The sequence below is a fragment of the Anguilla rostrata genome, chromosome 16 (assembly GCF_018555375.3).
Source record: "Anguilla rostrata isolate EN2019 chromosome 16, ASM1855537v3, whole genome shotgun sequence".
Classification (NCBI taxonomy): domain Eukaryota; kingdom Metazoa; phylum Chordata; class Actinopteri; order Anguilliformes; family Anguillidae; genus Anguilla; species Anguilla rostrata.
In genome coordinates, this window is record NC_057948.1 from 1,307,477 (window position 1) to 1,319,829 (window position 12,353).

The 12,353-nt window shown below is 39.9% G+C and overlaps 1 protein-coding gene across 20 annotated transcripts in view; it reads left to right on the forward strand.

Moving 5' to 3' along the window:
- The window catches only part of LOC135242401 (NACHT, LRR and PYD domains-containing protein 12-like), a 505,695-nt gene that overhangs the window by 178,520 nt on the left and 314,822 nt on the right, over positions 1–12,353 (forward strand). For 5 of the 20 annotated variants that reach the window (XM_064313461.1, XM_064313463.1, XM_064313456.1 and 2 more), the window contains 3 exons: positions 993–1,154; positions 1,793–1,839; positions 2,066–4,389. The exons of the other annotated variants lie outside the window; for them this stretch is intronic. In XM_064313461.1, the coding sequence (XP_064169531.1) occupies positions 993–1,154; positions 1,793–1,839; positions 2,066–2,673 (817 nt within the window). In that variant the 3' untranslated portion in view covers positions 2,674–4,389. Of the gene's footprint in view, positions 1–992; positions 1,155–1,792; positions 1,840–2,065; positions 4,390–12,353 lie in introns of those variants that run through there. 20 annotated transcript variants of the gene reach the window in all.

The following is a 12,353-nucleotide window of genomic DNA, read 5'->3' on the forward strand; positions in this document are numbered from 1 at the left end:
ACAGTTATTCATAGCCATGAACACATTAAGTCCAATTCACACAGTGAACATTACTCTGACCTAACCTATGCTAGTCAAACTAGGAGGCATTACAAGCAACGTCTAGACAATGATAAAAGGCACAATAAGTGCTGGATGGAGGTACATGTAACATGAGTGGCACAGGAGGTACATGTGTAGAAATAGAGGGATTTAAGTGATAGAAATGATCTACAGAGTGGTGATAGTTAGTCCAGGTATAGTCTGAAGAGATGCATCTTCAGACCACGGTGGAAGATGGGTAGTGAGGGAGAGGTTCGTAGAGGAACAGGGAGTTCGTTCCACCACTGGAGAGCTAGGGTGGAGAAGCTCCATGGTAGAGACAAGATTGAACCCTTTACCCGGATGGCAGGGGGTGCAAGGCAGTGGTCAAGTGGCCGTATAGGATTTAATCATGTGCTGTAAGTAGACGGGGGCTGTCCTGTTGGCTGCAGTGTAGGTGAGGGTCAGGACTTTGAACCTGCAGTGACTGGTAGCCAGTGGAGTGACCTCAGCAGGGGAGAACTTGGGAAGGTTGAAGACAATTAATGTGTGTAAGGTGTGTAACACACTGCTATGTGTTTGACACACACAGCCCTGTTAGTTTATATTAATGTTTGTAAGGTGTGTAACACACTGCTATGTGTCTAACACACACAGAGCCCTGTTAGTTTATATTAATGTGTGTAAGGTGTGTAACACACTGCTATGTGTTTGACACACACAGCCCTGTTAGTTTATATTAATGTTTGTAAGGTGTGTAACACACTGCTATGTGTCTAACACACACAGAGCCCTGTTAGTTTATATTAATGTGTGTAAGGTGTGTAACACACTACTATGTGTTTGACACACACAGCCCTGTTAGTTTATATTAATGTGTGTAAGGTGTGTAACACACTGCTAGGTGTTTGACACACACAGCCCTGTTAGTTTATATTAATGTGTGTAAGGTGTGTGTGTCCTCTCTGCAGGCTGTCAGGCTGTAGAGTCACACAGAGAGGCTGTGATTCTCTGGCTTCAGCTCTGCGTTCAAACCCCTCACACCTGAGAGAGCTGGACCTGAGATACAATCACCCAGGAGACTCAGGAGTGAGAGCGCTGTCTGCTACTAAACTGGACACACTCACACTGCTGTAAGTACAGAGAGTTTCCACACTGCATCTCACACACACACACACACACACACACACACCTGAGAGAGCTGGACCTGAGATACAATCACCCAGGAGACTCAGTAGTGAAAGTGCTGTCTGCTGCTAAACTGGACACACTCACACTGCTGTAAGTACAGAGAGTTTCCACACTGCGCCTCACACACACACACACACACACACAAAAGGAGTTGGGGCGGGCATGGAGGGCACTGTTCACACCAGCGTTACTCAAGAGGGTTGGGGATCTCCAGTGGAGGGTGCTGCAGGGGATCACTGCAGTAAATAAGATGTGGTTGTTGTAGTTAGGGGTTTGATCAGGGACACAGTGATGGTGGAGTTTCAGTATTACAAAGCAATGGAGAACCTGAGTGTGTTTCAGAGTGTGTGTGTTATAAGGGTGTTTTATGTTCAGTGGAGGGAGGGGAGCTATTTTTGCACATGGAATAGAGTGAGGGAATGGAATAAGTTTCCTTTGTGACAGATTTGTGTGTTTTTCATATGATCGTGGTTTTGTGTTTTATTGTGTCTTTGTTTTTATTTATGTGATGTCATTGGTGTGTTGAGAGTGGAAATAAAGGATGGTTAAAATTCTAAATTCTGTTCTGCTGTTCTTACAGTGTGGACCATGGAGGAGAGAACAGGACCAAACCAGGACCCAGGAAATGTGAGTGTGTATCGACACAGAACACTTTCCATGGGTACACACTCTGCTGTGTGTGTGTGTGTGTGTGAGAGAGACTTCTCTCTTACACACATAAACACACAAACAGAAGCACACATGTACACAAACACACACACAGAGATACTATCACAGCTGTCTCTCTCTCACACACATAATGAGGTGAATATTAATAATGATAATTAATCTCATGAATGTCTCTGGTGTGCAGACGGCTGTCAGCTCACACTGGATCCAAACACAGCGCACAGAGACCTGTCTCTGTCTGAGGGGAACAGGAGGGTGACACACACACCGGGGAGAGAGGAGCCATATCCTGATCATCCAGAGAGATTTGCGTACGAGCCACAGGTTGTGTGCAGAGAGAGTGTGTGTGAGCGCTGTTACTGGGAGACTGAGTTCAGTGTGTCTGTGGGGGGAAGGGTTTATATAGCAGTGACATATAAAGGAATCAGCAGGAAAGGATGGGGTTCTGACTGCAGGTTTGGATGGAATAAAAACTCCTGGTGTCTGAGGTGCATTAAACCCAGAGACTCTGATGAACTCAGTTACTCTGTCTGGCACAATGAGAACCAAACACACATACCTGCCCCCCCCTCCCCCTACTGCAGAGCAGGAGTGTGTGATGATGATGGTAGAGGAGTGTGTGTGTACAGGGTAGGAGTGTGTGTGGACCGTCCGGCCGGCACTCTGTCCTTCTACAGCGTCTCTGACTCTGACACACTGACCCTCCTGCACAGATTCCACACACACTTCACTCAGCACACACCCCTCTGTGCTGGATTTTATGTGTTTGACTCCTCAGTGTCCCTCTGCTAACTGGAGTAGAGACACACACACAACACACACACTCACTCATACACATACACTCACACATACACACTCAGATAAACATAGACACACACACCCACACCTACACACACACACTCTCACACACACCCTTTCTCTCTCATACTCACACTCATGCACACGCACTCACACACCTACGCGCACACACACTTGTGCGCACACACTCACACTCGTACACACACACACACTCTCGCACACCCACTCACACCCAATCACACACATGCACACACACCTACACACATGAACACAAAAAATCTCTCGCACACACAAACCCACACATTCACCACTACACACTCACGCGCACACACGCATGCATGCATACGTACACACGCTCGTAACCGTACGCACACACACACCCTTTCTCTCACACACACACACACTCACATCCACACACATTCACACAAACGCACGCACACACACGCAAACACACACATTCACTAGTGCACTCTCACGCGCACACACACATACATGCATGCATACGTACACACACTCATAACCGTATGCACACACACTCTCTCTCTCTCTCTCATACTCAGTCACTCACACACACACCCTCTCTCTCTCACACACACACTCACATCCACACACATTCGCACAAACGCACGCACACACACACAAACTCATGCACTCACGCACACACACATACATGCCTGCAGAGACACAAACACGTGTCAACACACACACTCCTCAGTGTCCCTCTGCTAACTGGAGTAGAGACACACATGCGCGCACACACACGCATACACACACACGTGCGCATACACACTCGAACGCATGCACACACACACTCACACACATATATAAACACAAACACTCATATACACCTAGACCCTCACACACCCACACCTACACACACACACACATATACACACACACTCACACACACACACACACGTATACACACACACACATATATACAGACACACTCATATACACATTCACACACACACACACTCAATCACACACTCACATATATATATATATATATATATATACACACACTCATATGCACCTAGACCCACACACACGCACTCACACACCTACGCATACACACTCTCTCACACCCAGTCACTCATACACACCGTCTCTCTCTCACATACACTCCATCACACACACACATACTCTCACACACACCCTTTCTCTCTTAGTCATGCACACGCACTCACAAATACACACACATGTTTACTCATGCACACGCACTCACACACCTACGCACGCACTCTCTCACACCCAGTCACTCACACATAACTACACAAAGACACACACAATCTCACGCACACCCACACGCGCGCATGCAAACATACACACGCTCATACCCGTATGCACACACACTTTTTCACACTAATTCTGTCTCCTGTTTCTGCATCTTTTTTAAAAAGAAGCCAGTGGCAAACTCCTCCACTTAAATGTGCATTTTACTAATTTTTACAGTTGCTTTCATTCATTTTCACAAGAGTTCCAATGTGCAAATTTCTGTGGGCAAATGCAGCTGATGAGAGGAGAATGCAGAATGATCACTGCAGTGTACTTATTTTATTTCATTACTGTAAACAACTGTAAACAATGATGGATTGAGTTTCCTTATTTATTCTGTTAGGATTGATTTTATTTTATTTTTTGCTTTAATTTTCTGTATTTTCAGACAATAATATGCAATGATTAAACCTGAATTATAAAAATATCAAATGTTTTGCTGTTGCGATTGGGATGGCAGGTATGCCATCCCGCCAAGTTACGCCTTGGCGGGGGCATGCCCCCATACCTATACAGCACCGAGAGTTTGGCACTTTTCAGGGTTCCCCACAGAAATAACCACAACAGCCACAGACACTCAGCCCTTAAAAACATTAAATTCTGTACATTCTCACCCCATTTCAACAACCAGATTTCATAAACAACTCCACATGTCCACACAATAAAGCTCCAAACTAAGGGGATTTTGCGTTTTCTCCTTCTTCTTCTTCTTCTTCTTCTCTTTCTTCTTCTTCTTCTTCTTCTTCTCATTCTTATTTTTCCTGCCGCCTATCCCACTAACAACATGTCTACCCATTGGACATTTCACTGACACCAGCCAAATCTTCACCTACACGACCCAATCAAAAACGCACATACACACGCAAAATACCAATACCTTTTTACTCTGAAACATTTCCAGTTTAAACAGCTAGTCCGCCTGTGGCCTAGTGGGCAAGGTTACAGTCTTGGGAACACGGAGTTGTAGGTTCAAGCCCAGCTAGGAACGTGTTTCTTTAACCTGCTTCGACCCTCACTGATTATTGTCTACTACTTATCAATTGTTGCTTTTGCACCATATCTACCCGGCCTTCACCGTTCAGTTATTAACCGGCTACAATATTGCTAAGCTATATGGATTCAACGGGAGCTCTTCTGTGCTTACTGGCCTGTGTTCTTCTTTAAAACCACCGGCAGGTTGCTAATGATATTTCACGCATTGCATAGCTATGACATGGTGCTGCACTAACCAAGTCACAGACTGGTAAACCTCCGGTTTAAGGCATGAATCCCGACTCGCCCTCAGGCAGATCATTTCCTCTTTTACACTAACATTTTCTTACGCTTATATTTGCTTTACCAAAACTCACTCACGGCCACCCATATGCATTTCATGACGCAAATGTATTCCTTTTATTAAAAAGTTACACCAGTTCACCGCTGTGCCATTTCTACTAACTATATTTCTTCACTTGGCTACCGTACAGAACCTTCATATCAGCAAACGCCACGTTTCTACATTCATGTTACCTCGCCCTGTTCTCTATCTAGCCACATAGGCTACAAACAATTACTACGTATGTACATTCTGCAACTCCGCTTTAAAACATTACATTTAAAATCATGATTCACTCATAAGTATAACTACTAGCACTGAACATGAGAAAAACACATTCATGCAATAGATTACACATGTTATTTAACCCTCCACTTAAACAACTAATGTTAAATACAGACTGTTATATACCGTTTGATAAGGAAACTAAGTTCGCTCATGGTCACTTCATTTACTTCGCACTATAGTCTGTGATCATGTCAACCTTCACCTACATGCCCATTCTGCTAAAAAACATATTGTTTCAACTACGCAATTTCATCATTTCGCCTAATTTATCTCACACTTGTTATTTTCTCATATGCAAAGCCTGCTGGGACATATGCGTCTGTTCCTATTCTCCACTATCAACTTTTCCGGTTCTACCTTAACAAAACAGCAAAGAGGATTCCTACCTGCAGATAAGCCTATCAAAATGCCTTATAAACCTTACAAACACTAAAAGTGCATCTTCACGAAATAACAGACAACGGAGCAGGACAGAAGGGTACACAAGTCGGACCTAGGCAGCTCTAATTCTACGGGCTTGCTGATTCTTTTGTCAATCAAGGCTCGTTGGATGCCCGTCAAATCCGTGAGTAGCCTACATAGCTACACTGGCCATATTTCACCTTTTCTGATGCGTTTACAATTACGCCACCGCACTATTTGTCACAGCCACTGTTTTACATATATAGCAAACCGAAACTGCTAAACGTACACGCTCATCAGACTGTACAAATTCACACAATGATAGCCATAATCCACAACCGTTTCTTACAGGGTCACTTCGCATTTCTCACTCTCGTAATAAAACGCTTTGCAAAAAGAAATTATATCTCATAAAAAAACACGTTTTCAACGTACAAAAATGCCAAGTTACTCAAAAGTATTGATATCAAAATGACGCCAAGTTACGGTACTACAAACAATATAGGCTATCTTGCCTCACCGAAATTTAATAACATGTATTCCAAAGCAATGCTACCCAATATTTCCTCAATTCTTTCAAGTCACTTGGCCCTGTGTGTATATAAGCGTGCAGTACATGGACAGGCCAAACATATGTGTGGATGGCTTTCTCACAGTCATGATTGATTGAATAGACATCTATATGTCCAATTTGTATTGGTATGTATGTATTTTGGTGGTCAGCCTTTCTGTTGCGTGAATGATTGTATGTTTCTTGGTATAAATGTCTGTTCGTAAATGTGAATGTAACATGCTGCGAGGCAAATGTCCCCATGGGGATAAATAAGTTCTCTATGTATGTATGTACAATATGTATTTTACATGTATTTATTGTACGTAGCAAATATACAATCACTTGTACATTTAGTCAAATTCAGTTCAGAAGCAAGTATAAACATATGTTTTCTGGAGAAATATGCTTCCTGTAGTGACTGACCAGCAGTTTTCTACATGAATTTCAATGTGTTCCACGAGGCAATACGAAATATTTGACACTTTGATCTGACACAACATTTGCATGACATTGTAATATGGTAAGATTACAAAACACAGGGCCAAGTGACTTGAAAGAATTGAGGAAATATTGGGTAGCATTGCTTTGGAATACATGTTATTAAATTTCGGTGAGGCAAGATAGCCTATATTGTTTGTAGTACCGTAACTTGGCGTCATTTTGATATCAATACTTTTGAGTAACTTGGCATTTTTGTACGTTGAAAATGTGTTTTTTTATGAGATTTATTATTGTGTGATGTATTGAACTCCTGAGGAAAACAAACGGTGGCTGTACCACTACTAATTTAAATTTTCACGCAAGTCCAAGTTTTCGTTCTATTCTTGTCATTTTGCAATTAGCCTATATAGAATTGACGATGAGAAAGTAATCAAACAGCAAATTGTTTACAACGTGTGCATGTTTTCTGCTGTTGTTGCCAGTTATATTGGAAATGTGAATGCATTTTGTCGCTTCGGATGTCAAGACATGAAAGCGAATGTTCGCATAAAAACATAATGAATGTGTTTGAGAGGATATATAAAACAGTTACAATCTGACTATTGGTCTGTTATATCCTATTTGTTGCATAACGGTCCAAGTTCAACTACCAACGACAGTTTTGCTTGACAACGGTAAAATATGCCCAAACAGCTGCAGAAGAATATTTCAATTCCATGTGATTAAATGGATAAAAATCAATAAATACAAAAGTAACCATATATAGTCATTGTTGGTAACCCGTTGTATATAAGTGGAATAAACCCCTCCGGCTGTCCCGGTTATTAGAAAATAATGTAGGCTACTTCGGTGGTAGTATGGGGTTACAGAAGAAATCATATGACAGATGGACCGACGACAACGCCGCTTTTTCATACGTCAGTGGGCTAATTTGCCTAATCTTCGCGGGACTTTAGACCCCGGTGGAAACGCAGACAACCATTGGCTGAAGGAACCTTTTAGTTCCTGGTAAAGTAGTTCCTGGAACTGAAAGTTCCGGGTAATTTTGGTGGAAACGCGGCTTTAGTTGAATTGAATTGCCTATAGGACCATTCTCAGTACAGTTTTATTTTAAATAGATTTTTTTTATGATCAGTTCCACTGATGTGGGTTCTGTTAAAAGCCTTCATGAGTATTCCAGTTCATTACAGACACCAAATATGTATATTTTGCGGGCACCAAAAATAATCATTTTGTGCAAATTTTTAAAAATAGAAGAGAAAGATAATGCCATTCTTTTTTGTGAACAATCTGGATGATGTAATGTTTACATAATTTTTTTGTCATAACTGTTTAACAGTTTTCAGACTTGTTACTTTATGTGTTAACAAAGTTATGTATGTAGAGAACAATAGTAAACAATGTCAATGAATGTAAACCAAACCAATACAAGCCAAATCAATGATTAACAGACTTACTGTGTTCTTCATATGCTGGAACTGGAAATTTCATGTACAATTTGCAATGTAGTCATTTGGCAGATACTGAGCCAACATGGGTTGCAGTTTACATGTGGTGTATTGGTAAGTAATAATGGTCCATTATGAGACTATAATGCAAATTTTAAACATCTGTTCCTTTGGAATGTTTCAGGTTTTCAATAGTTTGTGATATGGCAAAAAGTAATCAAGAAATAGATTATCATTGTTTAAATAAAGACCTTTTACTGACAAAATATTCACATTGAAATTAATAAAACAATAATTTACTTCTTTTTTTTTTTCAAAACAAAGCCAGCCATCATGCCTTGTGCGAGTTTGAACTTTTTCATGGCGTTTTTCATGGGCAAAAATGTAAATACTAGATATCCAGATATGGCAGCAGATGGAAAAATATGTAACTTATATTCTGAAAATAAAAAAGTAAAAACAAATGCAAAAACACACACATTGTGTGCACTGCAGGAACATGTTTCCCTTTTTCTCCTTTTGAAATGAGTTTCAAAGATAGCTTGTGTGCTTGATGCCAGAACCATGACAGAATATCTGAGGCGGTCAGGTCAGTGTATCTTGAGGCCAATTCGCTGGACTGCACAAAGTGAGTAATAATGGGAAGGTAGGTGTCTAAGTAGGCTCTTTCTAAACAGCAAGGGGGCGAGGGGTGTAGGCTTTAATCACATGTTGGCCTTTAAAGTAATTGAAGGTTTTTCTTAAAATTGAAATATGGCACTAGTTGAAAATAAATGTGCAGAGAACTTAATGTTTGGAGTATTGACTTTAATGTCTATATTCCACTAACACTGAGTAAATAAGTTCTTCCAGTCACATTTTTTATTCAATGTATTTTTAAAAATTATGAAATTGATTGACATAATCAAACTGAATCGAATCATGGTAAAATGAGAGATTTCGTGATGCATTGAATCGTTTCCAAAGGAATCGTAATCCAGTCCTGTGGTGAGGTCAGAGGCTTAAACCCTGCCATGTATGCTTGGCTTCTCTAGCGACGGGTCACACAGGCTGCTGCCCGTAGCCAAAGCGAATAAATCCCAACAAAAAACCCAACCCAAAGAGTCGAACCCAGAAGAAGAATCTCTACACAACAGTGCCTTTAGATCACATATTTTTCTATTATATTTTGACTTCATGCAATCTGTACATAGACATTCATGCATTTTAGTATCCAGCTGGTACAAGATCCAGGGATGCACAGCTTTCATGTTTTTTTAATGAAAAATCTCCCAAATACACTTATTTGTAAATTGCAATCAAATGTTGAAGTAGGTTATGCTTTGTGGGTGACACAGACAAACTATAACAAGGTGTAAGCAATCTGTCTTACATAGAAAAAAATCCATACTTATTTCATATACATGTAAAATACTGCCCCAATTTGAGATGGTCTTGAGAGGATATGTGGCATGTAATTGTCTTCTCATGAATTCTTGCTCCATTAAAGGGCATCCAAGGTAAGGTGAGACTCGGTGAGACCAGGTGTGTCCAAAAGGCCGAAATTGGTGCAGTTTTTTGTTTTAGCCTAGCTCTACAACACCTGATTCAACAAATTAGCTAATTATGATCTTTAATCAAGACTTTGATTAGCAGAATCAGGTGTCGATTAATTCTAGGTGAAAACAAAAACACGTACCTACACTGGCCCTTTCGGATAAGACGCGACAACCCTACTTCCTAAGTTCATGTCCTTATGCCTTTGAAGTAAGATGCTACAATCTTCCCAGAGAAGGAAGAGAGGATGTAAGGAATGCAAGAGTTGGTCACTTAGTTAGCTTCGGATAACCTCTGTTTTATCCATAAATGACAGTTTTAAGTCAAAATGGCTTACCATTCTGAATGTCAGAAGAAGAGATAATATTAGTAGAACAGATAAAGCCATGTTCTTTCATTTATGTTCAGCATATTGCAGGAAATTACTTTGTCTCTGCTTGTCTGTCGATAAATTAACAGAGCAGGATGTTTTTGACAAGAGCGTTCACAGAAACAGCTGACACTATACTGGCCAAAAAAAAATAGATGTCAAAAACATCATCCGCTTTTGTACAGAAAATCTTACAGACACAGAAATGGCTGTAACCTGCAGTCAATGAGGGTAATAATTTGTCAATAATTATGCTGTCAAATCTGACTTTATGTGGTGACTGTCAAATCAAAGTATGCCATGTCATGAAGCATCAATGCACATAATTTAAGTTGCCTCTTCTCTTCTTTTTGAAAATTTGAAAATATCTGAACTGTATGTTCCTTAACTGCTGTTTTCCTGTGCTATTGCTAGGGCTGGCAACATGTATTTCCCTTGTAAATATGACATGTAAATAGGGGATGTATTTTTATTGTACAGTGTATTTTAGTATTTGGGTCATTTTGGAAGTGGTTGGTTGTTCTCCTTTTATTTTTTAGGTTTCCAGTATGAGCGATAAGAACATTTGTACTAACTTTCTGTATTTGTCTCCAGTTGTGTAGAGGTAGTATGTAAAATATAAAAATGAAGTTCTTGTTGGTTTTGATTATGTCACAAATGTATGAAGTAAATTATTTTTATGCATAAACAATTATATTTATCTGAAAACATTTATGGATAGCTTTTATTAGTTTCTCTACAGGTAGCCTTGTGCCTATCTCAGCATGCATTGGGCGAGAGACAGGAATACACCCTGGACAGGTCGATAGTCCATCACAGGGCACACACACACATTCACTCACACATTCATGCCTAGGGGACTGGACTCTCATATTAGTCTAACCTGCATGTCTTTGGACTGTGGGAGGAAACCGGAATGCTCAGAGGTACTTCACAGAGTTTACTCCTGACTCCTTATTGAATAAAGACAAAAAATATGTTTTTAAACTTCCAAGGCGGGGGAAAAAAATCCAAGCTCCTGCAACAATGGTAAGAAACGTATGTGCACTAAAGCGCTGATGCTCAAGAGAAAGGATGGGCTGAGCCCCTTGCTGAAGTTCGGCAGACCCACAGAGGTCCTGCCTGAACTCACACGGGATAACTGTTGAAACACACCGTGAATTCCAAACGCTTATTTAACTCTGGTGGCCAAAAGCCTCTTCAAACCCCTTTGATCTAATATTTGCCTTTCATAGTCCATATATTTTATCCCATATGGAAAATAAATACATTGCTATGTATGTCAGTTTAAACCGAATGTGTTCCAAATGCATTGCAATACAGTTACACTCTTGAGTAAATGCTTTGCTATGTGTTTCAGTTTAAACAGAATGCCTACAAAATTCTTGCACAAACATGCAGCAATGTATTCTGTTAAAGGTTTGATGGTTATGATGTACCTGTTTTGAGTATTTCAAGACTGTCCAAATTCAATTTTAATAACATAAGCAAATCTGTAGTAATAAGACCAATTATCATATTTTCATGAATACGTTTATTGTACTGTAGATGGTACAATTGAAATGTTAAAATTCAATTACTTGTTTTATGTTTTCCATTTTGTCAATACCAATAAATTCAGTGGCTTACAGGAATTTATACCATCATTCATACAATTGCCCTTTAATATTTAAAACAGTAATTGTAATATTTATTGTAATTGTAACTATCTTAACATTGATCTGTATTAAATGACACTAAAATATTTCTGAATATGCCCAAATACATTGATGAAATAATATATTTACATTCAAATATTTGAAATACATATTTAAAATATGTTCCATTATAAAAATCTTTATACTATGAATATTTTATTAAAATATGATTCTATTCCATTTGAGTAAAATATGATATTAATAGGAGGACAGCTTACAGGTGGCTATTATGAGAAACTCTCCCTAACCTTTTCATGCTGGTGCCAAATCTGGCCAATTCTTACCCATTAAAGGGGTGTTCTATTTCAGGCTATCTAACTCCAGAATTGAGAATCACAGAGACTTG